Source organism: Amborella trichopoda, chromosome 7 (assembly GCF_054954075.1).
Source record: "Amborella trichopoda isolate Santa Cruz 75 chromosome 7, AtrichopodaSantaCruz75HAP2 v2.0, whole genome shotgun sequence".
In the NCBI taxonomy this organism is placed as follows: domain Eukaryota; kingdom Viridiplantae; phylum Streptophyta; class Magnoliopsida; order Amborellales; family Amborellaceae; genus Amborella; species Amborella trichopoda.
Genome location: NC_142342.1, coordinates 2,362,297 through 2,385,334, shown reverse-complemented (window position 1 = coordinate 2,385,334; position 23,038 = coordinate 2,362,297). Strand labels below are relative to the sequence as shown.

Here is a 23,038-nt window from a genome sequence, read left to right as displayed (position 1 = left end):
TGATGATGACATTCTATGTTTAGAAGAAACAAATATTTTTCTGAGTTACTCTTGCTCTAACTCTAACTATTATTTTGAGATATAGGATTGTTTTATGAATTATTTTTGGAGGACATATTGCACTTTTTTTAAGGTAACATATTGGTAAAAAATTTGAATAGAAAGTTTTGTGAAATCAAAATTCCTAACTTTTTTTCCACTTTTAATGTGGTTATCTCTAAACCAAAATTCAAATATATTTAATCAATGAAGATATAAAGATATAAGGAAGATGTTTTTTTGAAAAAATTATAAGTACAAATTTATGTTAGTTCCATTAAAATGTGATTTTTTGAAATTTTTTTTAAAAACTCAGAGTTCTTAACGGAATTCAAAAAATCAAAGATCTACTTTTGTTTTTTTAAATGCATGTTTTAAACAAAGACGTGCTCACGATGGCCTGAATTGATGATCCAACCAATCTGAATTTAATAATATGTTGTTTGTATAAGGTTGAGGCTTTGAGCAATCAAAATAAGGCATAATTGTAAATAGTATTGAAAGATAATTTTTCAACAGCAAATATCTTTGTGATGACATAAAAATTATTTTTATATCTAATTATAAAATTTAAATATCCAAAAACACTATAGATCGAGCAGATCTATAAAAAAACTTTAAAATATTGCAAATTGATAGCCTAGATAATGCATACAAGATGCAACTATTTCCTAGACTTAGAAATCCATTTTTTCTCGTCTATACATCTCAAACTTGAGATAATTGATTTGAGAATTTTTCAACATTGTACAACCTTTTCAAGTGAATATTTGAGGTGCAACTCAATTTGATTGGTTAAGGCCTCAACCTTAAACAAACCGAACTCCGAGTTTATTTTTTTGAAATCAACCCAATTCCGAGTTTTGAAACATGAGGCAATGGTGGTTTACTCTTTGGCAACCCGTTAGTAAATTTTCATTACCAATTTACCAACTCAAAATTTAGAAGAGAATTTGAAGGATTGAAATCCTTTGGGAATGGAGGCCATGAATTATTGAGGAATCTTTCTGTCATAATAACAGTTCTCAGGGGTTGGTAAATGTAAGAAAAGTACAAGCCCCGTCAGGTTTATTTTAAAACGAGAGGGAGAACAGATTTCAACTAAAAAACCATTGCTCAAAGCTCGGAGACTCTGTGAGGGCGGGCACATCAGCAGAGAACAGATGAGTGAGAGAGAGCTTGGAATGGACAAGACCCATGTCCTTTTGGGTCTATTTTTTCTAGGGTTTCTGGTTAGCCTTACAGTTGCAGAGGGAGGAGCACGGCCAGGGTTCCTTTACACAAGAAGCAAAGGAAAATGCACACCTGAGTATGAGTTTCCTGCCCGCTCTATTTCTCTCTCTCTCTCTCATTTTGGAAGCCTCTTAGGCACCCTCTAATGGGTTTTGCTTGTTTTGGTTTGAAAGGCCCTTAGCTTTGTTTTGTGGAACATTATTGAAATCTTTCTCTCTCTCTCTCTCTCTCTCTCTCTCTCTCTCTCTCTCTCTCTCTCTCTCTCACGCTCTCTCTCTCTCTCTCTCTCTCTCTCTCTCTCTCTCTGTAGCAGTGTTTTGTGGAACATTTTTGAAATCTCTCTCTCTGATTTCCATCTTCTATCCTTCCCCCAAGCCCCCTCAAGTGTTTAAAGACCATACTTTTTCTTTTTCTTCATATGTGAAAACTCACTATTCTTCTTGGTTATATATTGGGTTCCATTGGTACAAGAAAATCCTTCTCACTCACTCTCTCTCTCTCTCTCTCTCTCTCGATCTATTTTTTGCTTTACAAATTTGTCCTGATGAAGCCCACAATTTCTTTTGTTTTTTGGTATGTCGAGGGTAAAAAAGAGGCTGTTATCTGTTTCATTGCTTATTTCATTTTTTTTTTGTTGAATGATTTAGGTAGAAGATCCGCATTTCATTGCTTTTTTTTTTACTTTCTTTAACTCGGGGACCACCAACATTGGGAATAAACAATGAGAATATGGAGTGGTTTTATTTGAATGGTGAGAAAAGCCTTAGAATTTGGGAAAGCGAATTTCAATATCAATGTGTTTTTGTTAGATGAACGACATGGCCGTTTTGGTTTCTTAATATAACAATAGAAACCTATTTCCTTGAAAAAAAAATAAAATCTTATATAACAATAGAAACCCATTTCATTGAAAAAAAGAAATAAGGAAATAGGAGAGGGAGAGAGGTAGAATTACCAATCTCCCATTTGCTGATCTCTCTTAAGGAGTAATTTTCTATTACAAGTTAAAATGGAATTTTAGAAAATTCAGGATAATCCTGAGAAAGGGAAATTGGAGAATAACGTTTGCCCACATGTAGGGTTCTTTAATTTTCAAGGCATAAATGGGCACTTTTTTATGCAGACATCTAAGACCATGGCTTATAATTTTAGGGCAAGATGACCATGTTTCAATTTTTACAATAGGTTTTTATTTTTCCTTGTTTATGAGAAAGTGGCTACATTAGGGACAGAGATGCAAATAGGGCTGTTAATGGGTCGGGCCAAGCCAAGCCTTGTCTGAGTTCTTTTTTTGCTTAGGCCCGGGCCCGCTGGGGCACAAAAATGAACCTCCACTTGTGGCTCAGGCCCGATTGAGTTAAGATCATTAGCCCGGTCCGTCCCTATTGGAAACTCCTGTAATGGCATTGATAACTCTTGCAGTGGCTTGCAAATCTATTTTTGTTTTTTGTTTATAGCATTTGAAGCTCAAAATATAATGCACATTTTAGTGGATTGTGCATGCCTAAAATGAATGATCAGAACACCTATTATGAGATAGACCACTTTTAGGCTTGCAACCCTATTTTTTTTCTGGATCCATGATTTTTGGAGTTTGAGAAGTTTGATTTGCAGGTTTTCCAATGCTGGGGCTACATTTTCCAATAAAATTTGAGGAGTGACTTTCCTACGCAGTGTTTTCTCTTTGTTATAATAACCAATCCAAAAAATTACTACAAGTGTCGAACTAAGATAATTCAAATTGCATCATAAATTTTCTTATAATATTCAATCATATTTAAAGCATTTCTTAGCATGTTTATGGGTAGCAGAAGGGAGCCACGGTGAAGAATGGTTCCTTTAACATCACAGATCCAAAATAGGCCAATTCAACTTGCATTAGGCTTTTTCACCTCTATGAGGTTCAACTGCATCTTGTTTCTCATTAAAAAATAATTAAAAAATTCAGTAACATCTTTGAAGCATTTCTTATCAGGTATTGGAGTAGTAGAAGGGAGACATGGCCAAAAATGGTTCCTTTAACATCATCAGTATCAAAGGTATTCGGATCAAGAGCTCTCGATCGATACAGAGCAGATCTCACATTGCTCGAAGCCACTGAAAGGAACGATGATATTGGGAATGCGTATCATCGTCTCTTGAAGCAAGCATCGGCTGCCCTTCTCAACTCCTATGCTCGCAAGCCGTTTCCGTACTCATCTTGGAAGGTCAAGACTTTGCTAATCCAGGCTCTTGTCTCAGAGAAAGCAGCTGATTTACAAGCCTCTCAGTTCTCCAGTGCCAACCAAAATTGTTCTTAATATTGGGTTATGGTTTGCTTAATTTAGGTCTAGCTTTTTCTGATCAGGTGGGGAACTTGGATCTAGTGTGTTTGGATGAACTACCTTTTCTTTTGTTCTACTGTACATGCATACTTAACTAAGAATCGCGCTAGGGATTGATTGGTTAGTTGTTGACAATTGCAACTCTGCATTCGAAATTCGATTCATACAACTGAACATTCCAAAATATACATGCATGCTTATCTGTGGTGTTTTGATGAAGTGCAGTGAATTTCTCTTCATGGGTTGCAATCTTTTATGATGATGAATTGTATTTCCCCATGTGTTCATGGCTTTTGGATGTAGAACTTGAATTTTGTAGAGGAGTCCTTTTAACATGCTTTGGTGGCAATCTTCTGTGTTTGTTAATTGAACTCCTCCTTGTGTCCATGGCTTTTGGATGTAGAAATTGAATTTTGTATAGGATTCCTTTAACATGCTTTAGTAGCAAAATGGTGTTGATACTGGTTCTCCAGTAGGATGCAGCTATGAATAATTTGTTGTTTGTGTCGTCGCTGCAATCAAATATCTAAAATAATTTTATGCATAGTGTTCCGTTGCTCTCTCTCAGGCAAAACACAACTTAAGGGTGTTTTATGACCCTAGAATATGAGGTTGTATCCTCATCAACCTAATTACCAACTTCAAAGAAAAGGAAGAAAAAAGCAGCAAATGCCCTTAGAAAGTAACATCCTAAAATTGAACACAGGCCATCCCAATTTTGGACAATTATATCCAAGTATTAAGAACCCAAATCCATTTTCTTGTGCGGATCCCAAAATTTCAAATTTTTTTAAGTAGCATTTTCACCCAAGGAAGCAAGTGTACGGTAACGCTCCCGCCAAAGCTTAGTATATACACTAATCAAATATTAAACTGAAGAAATAAAAGAGGCATACTCTTGTGCTCATTATTGATACAAGAGAAGAAGCTTTCAGTGGTTCGGTCTCTTGGACCAATATCCATTGTTGAAGGGCTATACTCTTGTGCTCATTATTTCATTTACCAAGGATTATATAGATAATTCGAGATTGCCCAAGGATAAAAACTAATTTCCTAAATATATTACAAATGTATTCTTCCCAATTAGTTTCTTAAAATAAGAGATATCAGTACACGGTTTCAACATAAACAAAAAAAGGAAATGTTCTTGGTGAGTCAACCCACTCAGGTGTCAGCTTTGGTTTTTGAGGGATTTAGGAAGCGTGTGTCCTAGTTTTTCATAGATTTGGGACCTCGAATGCATTCCAAATCACTGTAAATTCATTTTCCATCTCTGATCTATGAATTTGGGATTCCCAAAAATAATATCAGATCTTTGAAGAATTAAAATAATATGGTACTATTATCATGTTATCATGGAACCCTATTTATAAAAGGGAAAAGTTTATATGAGGTTTAAAAATCTATCCGAAAAGATTGTTCTGATGTTAAACTCCCCAGTTGATCACCTCGACTTGGATATGAAAAAGAAAGAACGAAAAAGATTTCAAGTCTTAAAAATAATGCATGGAACACATTATTTGGACAGTCTATTTTCAATATTTACAAGTATTTATAATACATTTGATATGCGCCATTTTTTCAGCCTTAATTTATAACTATAGTGGGAGCGGATTTTCAAGGGACGGTAAAGGTTTCAAACACTGAAACTACATCTTCTCATAGGATATGGAGTTGTGCCTTTAATTGTTTACTATGAACGCCTTGTATAAATGCACTCTATCCAAATTGAGAGAGAGAGACGATGATGTGAGAGAGATGGAGTTTTAGAAAAAGCGAGAGATAGAGTCATTTTATAAGTTGTTGAGGTCAAATGGTCAAAAGGGTTTGAAAATAGAAAAGATGTAGTCATTTTACTATTCAATTTTTAGGTCAGATGAGATATAGAAGTTAAAAATAGGAGATAATAAGATATTTTTCCAATAGCTTATAAAAGTTCAATAAAAAAATGAAAAGATATCAAAATGAAACTGTAGGCCAACTTTTGATATGTTCATCTCATCTCATAGGGCCTATCCCATCCACCAAAATTGTATGGGGTTTAGGTTGTTAGCCTAGTGGCAAGGGCGGTGAAGCCCTCGGCCACATTATCCAAATTTCAAAATTTAGGCGCCTACACAAAAGAAAAATAAAAAGAAGAGAGAGGAAATAAAAATCCTTATATTATACACACTTGCACATACCAGCCATTCGCCAATTGCAGTCATCAATGGATGGTGGAGATGAAGTGTTGTTTTACGCTGCTGTGTCGAGCGGAAGAAGAGCTCCTCTCCACCGACCGTCTGTTCATGAAGATGGATGGTGCATACTTGAGTCAGGGTCCAGAGTTGTGGTAGGGACTTGATGGGTCTGGTCTAGGTTTAAGATCTTAGATGTGAAACTTTGTCAGATTGGGTCTAGGTCAAAGGCATCCTTACCAGTTGAGTCGTAGTTTTATTATTAATATATGTAAACTTTCAAAAATTTAACTATATATAGTTGATAACTTATATATTCATTTATTTGTATTGTACTACTCTTAGTATCGCTTTTATTAGGGTAAACTATATCTTATACCTCCCTCTTAATCTTTTTTGATATCAAATTTTTCTATTTTAGTAAAATTAAAACATCAAATTCGAATTTGGTCCAAACAACTCGCCAGGGACTGAATCCACGAACCCAATCGGTCAAATCAGCATTCTTTAAGCTTGTTAGTAATCAGATTTGCATAAGCATAAATGTGTACTGAATCATGTTAGAGTCATTAAGCTGCATTAGGACTAGACTTGTGACAAACATGTCTGGTATATGTGAAACCTTGTCGGGTAGGGTTCAGGTCAAAGGTATCCTTACCCATTCAGCCCTAGTTTTATTACTAGGATATGTAAACTTTAAAAAATGTAACCATATATATAGTAATTAATATACACATTTATTTGTTGTACCACTATCTTAGTATACCTTTAACTAGGGTAAATTACATCTTATACCTTCCTCCCAGTCTTTCATGAGATCAAATCTTTTTATTTTTGTAAAAGTCAAACATCAAACTTGAATATGGTCCGATCAACTGACCAAGGTCTAAATCCATGGACCCAATTAAGTCAAATCTACATTTTTTAAGCTTGCTAGTAGTCAGATTTGGGTAGGCCTAAATGTCTATTGAATCATGTAGGAGTCCTTATGCAACATAAGGACTAGGGTTGTGACACAGATGTGATAGGTGTAGTCTAGGTCTAGGGTCTCAGATGTGACCTTGTTGGGTTGGGTCTAGGTCCAATGTATCCTTACCTGTTGAGTCCTAGTTTTATTATTAGTATATTTAAGCTTTCAAAAATTTAACCATATATAGTTAATAATTGATAAATTCATTTATTTGTATTGTATTGTATTGCTTTATGTATTGCATTTATTAGAATAAATTACATCTTATGCCTCCCTCTCAATCATTCTTGATATCAAATTTTCTTTTTTTGTAAAATTAAAACATCAAATTTGGATCAGGTCTAGCCAACTCGCCAGTGCCTGAATCGATGAACCCAATCAGGTCAAATTCTCATTCTTTAAGCTTGTTAGTATTCTGATTTTGGTAGGTATCAATGTGTGTCGAATCATGCTGGAGTCCTTAAGTTGCATTAGGACTTGAGCTGTGACATGGCCTTGACGGGTCTGGTCTAGGTTTAGGGTCCTAGTTATTAAACCTTGTCAGGTTGGGCCCAGGTCCAATGTATCCTTACTCGTTGATCTTAATTTTATTATTAGTATATCTAAACTTAAACAATTCAACTATATATAGTTAATAATTAATATATTCATTTATTTATGTTGCACCCTTTTAGTATCCATTTTATTAGGGTAAATTACATCTTATACCTCCCTCTCCATCTTTGTTGATATCAAAAATTTCTATTTCCGTAAATTAAAACATCAAATATGAATTTGGTCCGATCAACTGACTAGTGCCTGATTTCACAGACCCAATCAGGTCAAATCGGCATTCTTTAAGCATGTTAGTAGGTAGATCTAGGTAAGGATAAGTTTCTCTTTATTCAGGATGGATTTCTTAAGCTGCATTAGGACTAGAGCTATGACATAGGTCCTAGATGTGAAACCTTGTCAAGTTGGACTCTTGTCCAAGACATCCTTACTCGTTGAGCCCTAATTTTATTATTAGTATATCTAAACTTCAAAAACTTAACTATATATAGTTAATAATTGATATATTCAATTATTTGTATTATGCTAGTTTGAGTACCCCTTTTATTAGGGTAAATTACAACTTATACATTCCTTGCTATTTTTCTAGATAACAAATCTTTCTATTTTAATAAAATTAAAGCATCAAACTCGATTATGGTCCGATCAACTAACCAGGGCCAAAATCGACAAACGTAATTATGTCAGTTTGCATTATTTGAGCATGTTAGTAGTCAGATCTAAGTAGGCCTAAGTGTGTACCGAATCAGGTGGGAGTCATTATGCGACATTAGGACTAGGGCTATGACATGGACCCGACAGGTTTAGTCTAGGTCTAGGGTCTTATATGTGACCTTGTTAGGTTGGGTCTAGGTCCAAGGTATCCTTACTTGTTGAGTCTTAGTTTTATTATTAGTATATCTAAACTTTCAGAAAATTAACTATATATAGTTAATATTTGATATATTCATTTATTTATATGTTACTACTTTTGGTATCGCTCTTATTAGGGTAAATTACGTCTTATACCTCCCTCTCAATCTTTATTGATATCAAATTTTCTATTTTAGTAAAATTAAAACATCAAATTTGAATCTGGTCCAATCAACTTGCCAGGGGTGGAATCGACCAATCAGGTCAAATCCATATGCTTTAAGCCTGTTAGTAGTCAGATTTTGGTAAGTGTCAATGTGTGTCGAATCATGTTGGAGTCCTTAAGTTACGTTAGGACTTGGGGTGTGAGATGGACTTGATGTGTCTGGTATAAGTCTAGGATCCTAGTAATGAAACCTTGTCCGGTTGGGCCTAGGTCCAAGGTATCCTTACTCGTTGATCCTAATTTTATTATTAGTATATCTAAACTTCAAATTTTCAACTATATATAGTTAATAATAAATACATTTATTTATTCATTTATTTATATTGCACTCTTTTAGTATTCATTTTATTAGGATAAATTATATCTTATACCTCCCTCTCAATCTTTGTTGATATCAATTTTTTCTATTTCAGTAAAATTAAAACATCAAACTTAAATTTGGTCGGATCAACTTACCAATGCCTGAGTCCAAAGACCAAATTGGGTCAAATCTGCAGTCTTAAGCTTGTTAGTAGTCAAATCTAGGTAGGTGCAAATTTCTATTGAATCAGGTTGGAGTCCTTAAGTTGCATTAGAACTAGGGCTATGACATGGACTTCACGGGTCTGGTTCAGGTCTAGGGTCGTAGTTATGAAACCTTGTCCGGTTGGGCCAGGTCCTAGATATCCTTACTCATTGATCCTAATTTTATTATTTGCATATCTAAAATTAAAAAATTCAACTATATATAGTTAATAATATATTTTCATTTATTTATATTGCATTCTTTTAATATCCATTTTATTAAGCTAAATTACATCTTATACCTCCTTCTTAATCTTTGTCAATATCAAAATTTTCTATTTCGGTAAAATTTAAACATCAAACTTGAATTTGGTCCAATCAACTGACCAGTTCTTGAATCCAAATGCCCAATTAGGTCAAACATGCATTCTTTAAGCTTTGTAGTAGTCCGATCTAGGTAGGTATAAATTTATACTAAGGCAGGTTGGATTCCTTAAGTTGCATTAGGACGACGGCTATGACATGACTTCACGGGTCTGGTTTAGGTCTAGGTTCCTAGATGTCAAACATTGTCAGGTTGGGCACATGTTTATTGTTTCCTTACTCATTAATTTTATTATTACTATATCTAAACTTTGAAAATTTAATTATATATAGTTAATAATTGATATATTCATTTATTTGTATTCTACAAGTTTTAATATCCCTTTTATTAGGGTAAATTACATCTCATACCTTCATCTCCATCTTTTTTGATAACAAAGCATACTATTTTAATAAAATTAAAACATCAAACTCGATTATGGTCCGATCAACTGACCAGGGCTTAAATCCACAAACGTAATCATGCCAAATTTGCATTATTTGAGCTTGTTAGTAGTAAGATCTGGGTAGGAGTAAAAGTGTACCGAATCAAGTGGGAGTCCGTATGCGACATTAGGACTAGGGCTGCGACATAGAATTGACAGGTGTCGTCTAGGTCTAAGGTCTTAGATGTGACCTTGTCGGGTTGGGTGTAGGTGCCACGACCCCCCCTGACCCCTGTCGTCCCGAACCAGAGGGCGACAAAGTACGGAATTGCGACTGGAGGTCGCGTATGTCACTTATATGGGAGTGGCATCAACACTTGTTAAAAGTGTGGAATCAAACCACGAGAAGAAAATAATATATTCTATCAAGCACTGAAAACTGAATAAAGTAAAACCATTATCTTCATTCTATTCCAAAAGTCTTTACAATACAGTTTCAGGCTAAAGAGCCTAACATTCATCCCAAAACATTACATCAAACAAAGCAACAAGTGGCAGCACCACCAGAACCCTACAAAAACAAAAGGGGATCTTGAACCGGTTTGAACTCTGCACGCCTGCCATCACCGGTCAGTTGCTCATCACGCGTGGTCAAGCACTATCACTCTACCCAGATGCAATAAGCGGAGTGAGCACTAAGCCCAGTAAGTAGATCATTGCCTTTGCATTCCTGATTATCAGTATATATGTAATAACATGCCCATAGTCCATCAGAATTCGCATTTGTCTCATAGAATATAGTCACATATCAGAGTACATATGAATGCTATATAACGAAGACATGACTTAGCTAACAGGGTATTACTTGTTCTTGAGATGACATCAACTTTTATGCATGTTACAGTTACAGTCAGATGGTCTCACAGAATACAAAATTCAGACAAGCAGAATAGATTAAGTTACGCTTGAAATAGAAGCCACATCGATCAGGCTAGGCTAATCCTGAAACTTGGAACTTCCACTCTCATTCAGGAGGGATGATAATGACAAGTGGAGGTCCCACTTCGTAATATCCTCACTCACGCACACATCCCCAGCACGCTTTGGGGTTTTTGATAGGCTGAGGCCTTACAAGATACGACCCTCTCTTGTGCCCTTATAGGCGAGAGGGCGTTGCACACCATTGTAGGACCTAATGCGTAGTGCTCATTACAATTCGGGGGCTGCGACCCTCCCAATTCTTTATAGACTCATCTCGACTCCACTCCTATCATAGGAGTCGAGACACAGTACATCCATCTACCAATGGAGGACCCATTGCGTGGTGGTCATAATTAGATATCAGTTCTCATTTAACAGAGTCGGGAATACTCACTATCAATGGAGGACCCATTGCATAGCGGTTATAGTATACATAATAGTATCATTATAACAGAAACTGCAATGTCCACTACCAATGGAGGACCTATTTCGTAGGTGTCATAGTATGCATAACAACATCAGTATAACATAAATTACAGTGTCCGCTACCAATGGGGGACCCATTGCGTAGCGGTCATAGCATGCATAATTCATATAACAGAATCCCAGTATCGCAATCACAGGGTGATGGTATCAGTAACGCATGATAACAATAATAATATCATAGAAAACCTACATCAGTGTCACAGAGTAATAGTATCAATATCATATGTTATCAGAGTCACAAAGTCTCAGTGTCGATGTCACATTTTCTGAAATCTCAAACAGTAATATTCGATAAAAAACAGGAACATAACTTCCAATGCATTTGGAATTTAGAGATGGTTCCAAAGATAATTTTACACTAGGAAACCCTATCTTTCAAATGGGGGGTAGTTTGATGCCAATTCGACCCCGTTTGAGCTGTTAATGGTTCAAGAAGATGAGGGTTTACTAGCTGCACCCTGTACTGCACAGGGGACAGCGACATACCCTGCTTCATATCACTATAATTCCCAAAACATAAAGCAACTTGCAACGGTTCTAAAATAAAAGTTTAAGCCAAGACGTATATATTTCTAACAAAGCTAATTTGAAAGTATTTGGATTCCATTTGGTGGTCTAAAGATTCATATCAAACAAGGTGATAGTTCAGAATTTTATCAACATTACCCACAGTGACATACTTTCATAAAACGAAGTATAATTTTCAATCTAAGGAGAATTTCAAAATAGTTTCTCATGTAATTTTTAGCTAATTCAAATATCTTTCAATGAATATAGTTTGACAAAAAATGGACTTCGTTTGGTTAGTTAAAATTAGTGACCACAGTAGTATCGGTGGAAAATCCAAGAAAACAGTCAACATTGATATACCCTCTCCTTTTGAAACATAACTTCATTTTCATAAGGAATTTCATCAGTGGGAAAAAATGAACATTTTATTAGACTCGTACGTCTTTCCAATAGCAGAAATTTGAAGTCGATCGGACCCCATTGGATTGTTCAAAATTCTTTTTAAAAAACACATATATTCCTGAAATTTCACAGTGGCATATAACCTATCTCAAGAACAAATTCCATGAACTTCATTCCATAGTGAAGAACATGATAACAACTGTTCTCTCACAATGTATACCCATAACATACATTTCTTACATGATCTAAGAATTATACGTTTATTCTCAACATCCATCATTTTCATAGAACAAAAGACCCAATTTTCAGTGAACAAGACATTAGTACTTTCTACATTACATATACTTTCATTTCTCATTTAACATGCATAAATTCCCATGCATCATTATGACTACAATGCAATGGTGATGGATCCACATAGCTTGGATGTATCTTGCCTCCCAAAACCTTCATCCACAGCCTTCTTCAATCCTTAAAGAGGTGGTTCTAACAGTGAGCTAAAGGGAAGCTCCTTCTTAGCTCTTGGCTTGGCCTTAGAGAGAGAGAGATAAGGAAGAAGTAAGTGGAGTGAGAGTGAGAGGAGAGGGCTTAAGTACCATGTGGCTAGGTGGCAGTCCAAGTGGCGCCAAGTGGCATGAAACAAGACCAGTGGCATGCATGACGGCATGCACTTAGCAGGTGGTGCTCACTGCCCATGCACGATAGTGACACACACGACGCTACTCCATCTCTCTCTCTCTCTGCACAGTCGGCGCTGGCCTCTCTCTCTTCTACACAGCCGACAATGGTCTCTCTCTCTACATAGCCGGCACTGGCCTCTCTCTCTTTTATACAGCCAACGTTGGCCTCTCTTTCTCTTTCTGACTCGAAAAAGTCTTGAGTTGCTATATCAACCCCCCCTCAAAAGGGATTTATTCATCAAAATCATCAGTTAATCCAATAAATAGGGGTATTTATCTAAGATTTCATCATCTTGTTCCCCTGTTGATTTTACTCGTGAATGATATTGCCATAGAACCCGGACCAGGGGAATCTCTTTGTTGTGCAATACCTGAACCTTCATGTCCAGTATTTCAATCGGTTGTTCAATATAAGTTAAGTCTTCCTTGATCGATATTGGTTCATACTTTAAGACGTGGGACGGATTGGGTTGATACTTTCTCAACTGTGAAATATAAAAGACATCATGAATATTAGCCAACTCGGGTGGTAAGACCAGTCGATATGCCGCGACTCCAATTCTTTCTAAAATTTTAAAGGGTCTGTTGAATCGTGGACTTAGTTTTCCTTTTGTTGGCGATACTTTTAAGAATACTCGATCACCTACTCTAAATTCCAGGTCCCTTCGACGATTATCAGCATAACTCTTCTGTCGACTCTAAGTTGTTATAAGCCTTTTTCGAATTAGGGCAATCTTCTCTGATGTTACCTAAACAATTTTCGGTCCTAAGAGTTTCCTTTCGCCGACTTCATTCTAACATACCGATGATCTGCACTTTCTCCCATATAAAGCTTCAAAAGGTGACATTTGAATACTGGCCTGAAAACTGTTGTTGTATGCAAATTCTACCAAAGGTAGGTGATTGTCCTAGCTTCCTTTGAAGTGTGTAACACATGCCCTCAACATATCTTTTAAAGTCTGAATGGTCCTCTCTGACTGTCCTTCGATCTGGGGGTGAAAAGCAGTACTGAAAATGAGTATTGTCCTCAAAGCTGATTGTAGACTGCTCCAAAATCTTGAAGTAAATCTAAAGTCCCTGTCGGCCACAATACTGATAGGTACTCTATGCAGCTTTACTATCTCCTTGACATATAACTGGGCCAGTTATCTAGGGTATAGGTAGCGTAGATCGGTAAGAAATGTGCAGCCTTAGTTCATCGGTCCACAATAACCCAAACACTGTCATGTCCATTCCTGATCTTGGCAAACCAGACACAAAGTCCATAGTGATGTGTTCCCACTTCCATTCAGGCACATGCAAGGATTGCAACAGCCCGGTTGGTCTCTGGTGCTTAGCCTTTACTTGCTGACAGGTCAGACATTTAGAAACAAATTGCGCCACATCCCTCTTCATGTTATTCCATCAAAAAGTTTTCCTTAAATCCTGATACATTTTTGTTTTCCCTGGGTGTATGGTATAACGAGAGTGGTGTACCTCTTTTAAAATGACCCTCTTTAAATTTTCATCATTTGGAATGTATACCCGTTCTTTAAATCTTAATAAATCATCACTACCGATAACAAAATCCTATTTTTTTCTTGCTTTAAGTCTCCCAGAATTTTTATAAGCTTGGGGTTTGCCTTTTGAGCCACCCTGATCTGTTGAAAGAGTTGAGGTTCCACCCTTATCCCTGCAGTTATTCCTATATCATAATTAGAGGATAAGTTTGGGCACCATTCCACTGCCTCTTCTATCAGTTTTATTTCTTGGGTGATCAGATATGCTACTGATATTAGGGGTCGACTACTACATTTGTCTTGCCCGGTTGGTAATTGATAGTGCAGTCATAATCATTTAGCAAGTCCATCATCTCCTTTGCCTAATATTCAACTCCTTTTGAGAAAATAAATACTTGATGCTCTTATGATATGTAATTATCTTGAACTGGGCCCCATAGAGATAATGCCTCCAAATCTTCAAGGCAAAGACCACAACCGAGAGCTCTAAGTTATGAATTGGGTAATTTTGCTCGTGCGACTTTTACTGTCTGGAGGCATAAGCTATAACTTTCTATTGCTGCATTAATACACACCCTAGTCCCTTATAGGAAGCATCAGTGTAAACTACAAAAGCCTTCATTTCCCTCGGGCAAGGTTAGTATTGGGGTTGTAGTTAATCTCTTCTTTAATTCTTGAAAACTCTTCTCACAATCATCTGACTATATAAATTTTATTTCTTTCTTAGTTAGATGAGTCAGGAGAAGTGCTATCTTGGAAAAAACTTCTACAAAATGCCTATAATATCATGTCAGCCCCAGAAAACTACAGACTTGTGTCACATTTGTCGGTCTTCCCCATTTAAGCACGGCTTCAATCTTACAAGGGTCAACTATGACCCTATCCTTAGAAATAACATGCCCAAGGAAGGCCACACTTGAAAGCCAAAACTCGCTTTTCCCCAGCTTAACATATAACTTTTCTGTTTTTAGGGTCTGGAGGACCATCCTCAAATGTTGTTCATGCTCCTCTAAATTCCTTGAATATACTAGTATGTCATCTATAAAAACCACCACAAAATCATCCAACAAGGGCCTAAACACCCTATTCATCAAATCCATAAGACGGCTGGGGCATTAGTTAGCCCGAAAGGCATTACTAAGAACTCGTAGTGACTATAACGAGTCTTGACTGGGGTCTTAGGTACATCTTCTTCCTTGACTCAAAGCTGATGGTAACATGACCGAAGGTCAATCTTGAAGAATACTTGGGCCCCCTTGAAGTTGATTAAAAATGTCATCAATTCTAGGCAAGGGGTATTTATTTTTCACAGTGACGTGGTTCAGCTGCCTATAGCCTATACGTTGCCTCAAAGACTCATCCTTCTTTTTAACAAATAAGACAGGTGCACCTCAGGGTGACACACTAGGTCGAATGAAACCCTTCTCCAATAACTTTTGTAATTACTCTTTTAACTCTTTTAGCTTAGCTGGGGCCATTCTATAAGGGGCTTTGGAGATGGGGACAGTACCAGGAATCTCATTTATCTCAAATTCTATTTCTCTGTTTGGGGCCAGGGAGGTTAACTCTTCGAGAAAGACCTCCGGATACTCTCTCACCACCGGTATCTCTTCTATCTTAGATTGGTCATCATGATTTTCCACTATGTAAGCTAGATACCCAGCACAACTTCTAGCCAGCAAACGGGAAGCCTGAATAGCCGAAATAAAGTGTAGAGTAGGAACATTCTTGATGTCAACAAAGTTCAACTCAGGCTAGTGGGGGCGTCTAAGAGTTACAATCTTATTACGACAATCTACAGTAGCATGGTGTGTGGATAGCCAGTCCATCCCCAAAATAACATCAAAGCCTTGGATATCTAACAATATCAAATCTATATGTAGCTCACACCCTTCAAGTAAAACCCCACAATGTTTATAAACAGTATCAGTTTCTATAGATTCCCCCATATGTGTGAATACAATCAATATCCAGTCAAGCAAAGAAGGTCTAGCATTTATGTGACATGCAAAGTGAGGTGCAATAAAAGAGTGTGTAGATCTAGGATCAACTAGGATTTTTGCTTCAATGCCACAAACGGAGAGCATACCTCGGATAACTAAAGTTGATATCTTAGCTTACTGCTCAGTAAGAGTAAACACTCGACCTTGAGTCTTTAGTCGGTTTTCTTGCCCCTTTATTGGGCAATCTCTAATCTGGTGGCTCGACTTGCCTCACATGAAGCACGCTCCAGTCTTCCTTCGACAATCAGCTGCCAAGAGATTATCCTTCCTGCAATGTGGGCACGTCGGGCGCCGATTCTCTCTTACATCGCCCAGTAACGTTCTATGAATCTTCTTGCTCCTCTGATTTTCTCTTCCCTTAAAGTTCCTCCTTGGGAGTGGTCGAGCTTTTCTTCCCAAACTTCCAAACTGGGTGGGTATTACTCTCCAGTTTCCTCCAACTCGGGACTCTTCGCAGTCCCTCTCAATTTTCATAGCCAAGTCTACTAAAGGGGAGAAATTTTTTTGATTTGCTGACATCACTCTCCCCTTAATTTCTTATCTAAGACCCCTCTCAAACTTACTTGCCTTCCATGCCTCAGTATTGATGATATGTTGCGCATACCTAGACAGCTCAGCAAACTTGGTTGCATACTGATCCACAGTTAGATTTCCCTGTTGTAGCTCGATGAATTCTACTTCATTTCTTTCCCTCACATAATCAAGAAAGTACTTCTCGTTGAAGGCTTGAAGGAGATTTCCCCAATTCGCCTCTGTCCCTGACTCTTGCCAGGACTGCATCACTGAGCCCCACCAGTACTCGGTGTCTCCTTCAAGCATGAAAGTGCCTAGCCTCACTTTCTATTCCTCAGTACAGTTAAGAACTTTGAATATCTTCTCCACCTGCCTTATCCATCTCTCAGCTTTCTCTACTCCCCCAAGCCCCAAGAAGGTTGGAGAAGCCAACATCCTAAACTTTTCTATCAAGTTGCAGTCATTCATGTCAGGGGTGGGGGTAGACGGGGCAGGCATTGCTTCATTTATCATATGTGTCATGGCCCCCAAGGTCTTGACAAACTCATCGAGGGCCTCGATGTTCTCATTACTAGAACTTGTATTATTGGCCCGTGTTCTGGCATCTTCAACCTAAGACACAAGCACTCAGTTACTAATCTACCCAAAACTAATATAAAGATACTTTTAAACTCCCTAGGCCAAGAATCCTATCCTGGCTGCTTTGATGCCATAATTGTCACGACCCCGTCCCCAGACCTCTAACGTCTCAAACTGGACGGCGACAAAGTGCGGGATCGCGATCAGATGTCGCGTACGTCACTCGGGTGGGAGTGACATCAACACGTGCTAAAAGTGAAGAATCAAAGAAAAACCACAAGAAGAAAATAAATATATTTCATCAAGCACTGAAAGCTGAATAAAATAAAATCATTAGCTTCATTCCATTCCAAAAGTATTTACAATAAAGTTTCATGCTAAAGAGCCTAACATTCATTCCAAAACATTACATCAAACAAAGCAACACGTGGCAGCGCCACCAGACACCTATAAAGACAAAAGGGGATCTTGAACCGGTCTGAACGCTACACGCCTGCTACCACGGGTCAGTTGCTCGTCACGCGCGGTGAAGCACTGTCAATCTACACAGATAAAATAAGTGGAGTGAGCACTAAGCCCAGTAAGTAGATCTCTGCCCTTGCATTACTGACTATCATTATATATGTAATAACGTGCTCATAGTTCATCAGAATTCGCATTTGTCTCATAGAGTATAGTCACAAATTAGAGTACATAAGAATGCTATACACAAAAGACATGACTTAGTTAATAGGGCATTACTTATTCTTGAGATGACATCAACCTTTATGCATGTTACAGTTACAATCAGTTGGTCTCACAGAATACACAATTCAGATAAGCAGGACAGATTAAGTTACTCTTGAAGTAGAAGCCACATCGATCAGGCTAAGCTAATCTTGAAACTTGGGACTTCTAACCTGATTCAGGAGGGAGGATAATGCGGAGGTCCCACTTCGTAATATCCTTATTCACACACACATCCCCAGCATGCTTTAGGGTTTTTGATAGGTTGATGCCTTACAAGATACGACCCTCTCTTGTGCCCTAAGGCGAGAGGGCGTTACACTATCATTGGAGGACCCAATGCATAGTGCTCATTACAATTCGGGGGGTACGACCCTACCAGTTCTTTACAGACACATCTTAACTCCACTCTATCATAAGAGTCGAGGCACAGTACTTCCATCTACCAATGGAGGACCTATTGCATAGTTGTCATAGTATGCATAACAGCATCAGTATGACAGAAATTATAATGTCGACTACCAATGGAGGACCCATTGCGTAACGGTCATAGCATGCATAATTCATTTAACAGAATCCCCGTATCACAATCACAAGGTGATGGTATCAGTAACGCATGATAACAATAATAATATCACAAAAAACCTGCATCAATGTTAGAGTAATAACATCAATATCATATGTTATCAGAGTCACAAAGTCTTAATGTCGATGTCACATTTTTTGAAATCTCAAAAATTAATATCTGATAAAAAACAAGGACATAACTTTCAATTCATTTGGAATTTAAAGACGTTTCCAACGCTAATTTTACACTAGGCAACCCTATCTTTCGAATGGGGGGTGGTTTGAAGCCAATTCGACCTCGTTTGACCTCTTAAAGGTTCAAGGAGGTGAGGGTTTACTAGTTTGACCATGCGGTGCACAGGGGACAATGACATACCTTGCTTTATATCACTATAATTCTCAAACCGTCAAGCAACTTGCGACGGTTCTAAAATCAAAATTTAATCCAAGATATATATCTTTCTAACAAATTGAAATTATTTGGATTCCATTTGGTGGTTTAAAGATTCGTGTCAAATAAGGTGATAATAAAGAATTTTATCAACACTACCCACAGTGACATACTTTCATAAAACGAAGTATAACTTTCAATCTAAGGAGAATTTAAAAATAGTTTCTACATGCAATTTTAGCCCATTCAAAGATCTTTCGAATGGATGTGGTTTGACCGAAAATGGATTTTTTTTGGTTAGTTAAAATCAGTGACCATAGTAGTACTGGTGGAAAATCCAGAAAAACAATCAACAATGATCTAACCTCTCATTTTGAAATATAACTTCATTTCCATAAGGAATTTCATCAGTGAGCAAAAATGAACATTTTACTATACTCGTACCTATTTTCAATGGCAGAAATTTGTGGTCGATCGAACCCCATTTGATTGTTCAAAAGCCTTTTTCAAAAACACATATATTCCTGGAATTTCACAGTGGCATATAACATATCTCAAAAACACATTCCATGACCTTCATTCCATAGTGAAGAACATGGTTAAAACTATTCTCTCACAATGTATACACTTAACATGGATTTCTTACATGATCTAATAATCATACATTCATTCTTAGCATCTATCATTTTCATAGAACAAAAGCCCTAATTTTCAGTGAACAAGACATTAGGAATTTCTTCATCACATACACTTTCATTTCTCATTTAACATGTATAAATTCCCATACATCCTTATGATTACAATGCAATGGTGATGGGTCCACTTACCTTGGATGTGTTTTGCCTCCAAAAACCTTATTCCACAGCTTTCTTTAACCCCTAAAGGGCCTGTTCTAACAGTGAGCTAAAGGGAAGCTCCTTCTTAGCTCTTGGCTTAGCCTTAGAGACAGAGAGAGATGAGGAAGAAGTAAAGTGGCGTGAGAGTGAGAGGAGAGGGCTTAAGTACCCTGTGGCTGGGTGGCAGTCCAAGAGGCGCCACGTGGCGTGAAATAGGACAAGTGGCACGCTTGACATTATACACTCAGCAGGTGGCGCTCACTGTCCATGCACGACAGTGACACACGTGGCGCTACTCCATCTCTCTCCTCTACAAAGTGGCGCTGGCCTCTCTCTCTTCTATACAGTCGGCACTGGCCTCTCTCTCTACACAGCTGGCACTGGCCTCTGTCTCTTTTACACAGCCAGCGCTGGCCTCTCTCTCTACACAACCGGCACTGACCTCTTTCTCTACTACACAATGGGCGTTGACCTCTCTCTACACAGCCGACGCTGGCCTCTCTCTCTTTCTGACTCAAAAAAGTATTGGGTTGCTACAGTAGGCCTAAGGTAACCTTACCCATTGAGTCATACTTTTATTATTGGTATATATAAACTTTCTTAAATTTAACTATATATAATTAATAATTGGGTTGCTACAGCAGGCATAAGGTAACCTTACCCATTTAGTTTTGCTTTTATTAGGGTAAATTACATCTTATACCTCCCTCTTAATCTTTCTTGATATAAATTTTTCTATTTTAGTAAAATTAAAACATTAAATTTGAATCTGGTCCAATCAACTCGAGAGGGCCAGAATCAACAGACCCATTCAGATTAAATCCGCGGTCTTTAAGATTGGTAGTAGTGATTTTAATAGGTGTAAATGTGTGCTGGATCATGTTGGAGTCCTTAAGTGTCATTAGGACTTGGGCTATGACATGGACTTGACAAGTCTAGTCCAGGTCTAGGGTCCTAGTTATGAAACCTTGTTCGATTGAGCCCAAGTCTAAGGTATCCTCACTTGTTGATCCTAATTTTATTATTAGTATATCTAAACTTCAAAAATTCAACTATATATAGTTAATAATAGGGAAGTTATAAAAACTATATCTTAATTGTTTTCAATTGAAAAAAAACCCTCAACTTTCATAAACCTCTTCCACACCCTTTTTTCTCAATTTTGACATTTTTTTGTTTGTCAAAATAGCCTACACGATAGTCGTATTACTATGAATGCTCTATCATTATGGTACTTTAAGTAATGTAATGCAGTTGTCATTACGGTAATACGATTACCGTGAAAGCTATTTTGGTAAAAAAAAATGTCAACATTGAGGAAAAAGAGTGTAGATGAAGTTTATGAACATTGAGAGTTTTTTTTCTAATTAGGTGAAAATTAAGTTATATTTATGATAATTTCCCTTAATAATAAATATATATTAATTTATTCATATTGCACTCTTTTAGTATCCATTTTATTAGGGTAAATTACATCTTGTACCTCCCTCTCAATCTTTGTTGATATCAATTTTTTCTATTTCAATAAAATTGGAATATCAAACTTGAATTTGGTTCTATCAACTAGCCAGTGCCAGAATCCACAGACCCAATTATGTCAAATCTTCATTCTTTAAGTTTGTTAGTAGTCTGATCTAGGTTGGTGTTGGATTCCTTAAGCTGCATTAGGATTGCGGCTATAACATGGACTTGTCGGGCCCGGTTTAGGTCTAGGGTCCTAGATGTGAAACCTTGTCAGGTTGGGGTCATGTCTAGGGTATCCTTACTCGTTGAGCCCTAATTTTATTATTAGCATATCTAAACTTCAAAAATTTTACTAGATATAGTTAATAATTGATATATTCATTTATTTATATTCTACTAGTTTTAGTACCCCTTTTATTTGGGTAATTTACATATTATACCTTCCTCTCCATCTTTCTTGATAACTAATCTTTCTATTTTAATAAAATTAAAACATAAAACTCGATTTTGGTCCGATTAACTGATCAGGGCCTAAATCCTCAGACGTAATCATGCCAAATTTGCGTTATTTGAGCATGGCAGTAGTTAGATTTGGGTGGGTGTAAATGTGTATTGAATTAGGTGGGAGTCCTTATGCGATATTAGGACTAGGGCTATGCCATGGACTTGGCAGGTATAGTCTAGGTCTAGGGTCTTAGATGTGACCTTGTCAGGTTGGATCTAAGTCCAAGGTATCCTTACCCGTTGAGTCCTAGTTTTACTATTAGTATATCTAAACTTTTAAAAAATTAAGTCTATATAGTTAATAATTGATATATTCATTTATTTTTATTGTACCGCTTTTAATATCGCTCTTGTTAAGGTAAATTAAATCTTATATCTTCCTCTTAATCTTTCTTTATATTACAATTTTGTATTTTAGTAAAATTAAAACATCAATTTTGAATTTGGTCCAATCAACTCGCCTGGGCCTGAATCAACAGACGCAATCGGGTCAAATTCGCATTCTTTAAGGCTTGTTAGTAGTCTGATTATGAGTAGGTGTAAATGCGTGCCGAATCATGCTGGAGTCAATAAGTTGCATTAGGACTTGGGCTGTGATATGGACACGACAGGTCTGTTCTAGGTCTAGTGTCCTAGTTATGAAACCTTGTCCAGTTGGTTCCAAGTCCAAAGTATCATTACTCATTGAGTTCTAATTTTACTATTAGTATATCTAAACTTAAAAAATTCAACAATATATATATTTAATAATTGATATATATATTTATTTATATTATACTCTTTTAGTATCCCTTTTATTAAGGTAAATTACATCTTGTACCTCCCTCTCAATCTTGTTGATGTTAAAATTTTCTATTTTTGTAAAATTAAAACATCAAACTCGATTCTGGTTCGATCAATTGACTAGGGCCTAAATCCAAGGACATAATCATGCCAAATTTACATTCTCTGAGCTTGTTCTGAATTCACGGATGTAATCATGTCAAATTTACGTTCTCTGAGCTTGTTAGTTGTCCGATCTAGGTAGGCATAAGGAGTCGTTAAAGCTGCATTAGGACTAGGGGCATGTTATGGCTTACTTGATCTGAACACCACCCATTTAATATCTTCTCGAGATGATCAATTTGAAAGTTATCCGATACTAGAACCTCCTCTCTATATATTTTATGATATGTAGATTTATTTTTTTTGAAGACCCTGGCGTTAGAGTCCATTTAAATAGACAGTGTACTCCAGCGGGAGCACAAATCTTTTGAGCGGTCTATTGTCAT

The 23,038-nt window shown here is 37.0% G+C and overlaps 1 protein-coding gene across 1 annotated transcript; it reads left to right on the top strand.

Moving 5' to 3' along the window:
• Positions 1 to 1,108: 1,108 nt before the first annotated feature.
• LOC18447116 (pollen Ole e I family allergen protein) lies at positions 1,109 to 3,815 on the top strand. The gene is made up of 2 exons (XM_006857220.4): positions 1,109 to 1,348; positions 3,248 to 3,815. Exons 1-2 carry the CDS (start codon positions 1,203 to 1,205, stop codon positions 3,570 to 3,572), a joined length of 471 nt encoding a protein of 156 aa, XP_006857282.1. The 5' UTR covers positions 1,109 to 1,202; the 3' UTR covers positions 3,573 to 3,815.
• The last annotated feature ends 19,223 nt before the right edge of the window (positions 3,816 to 23,038 follow it).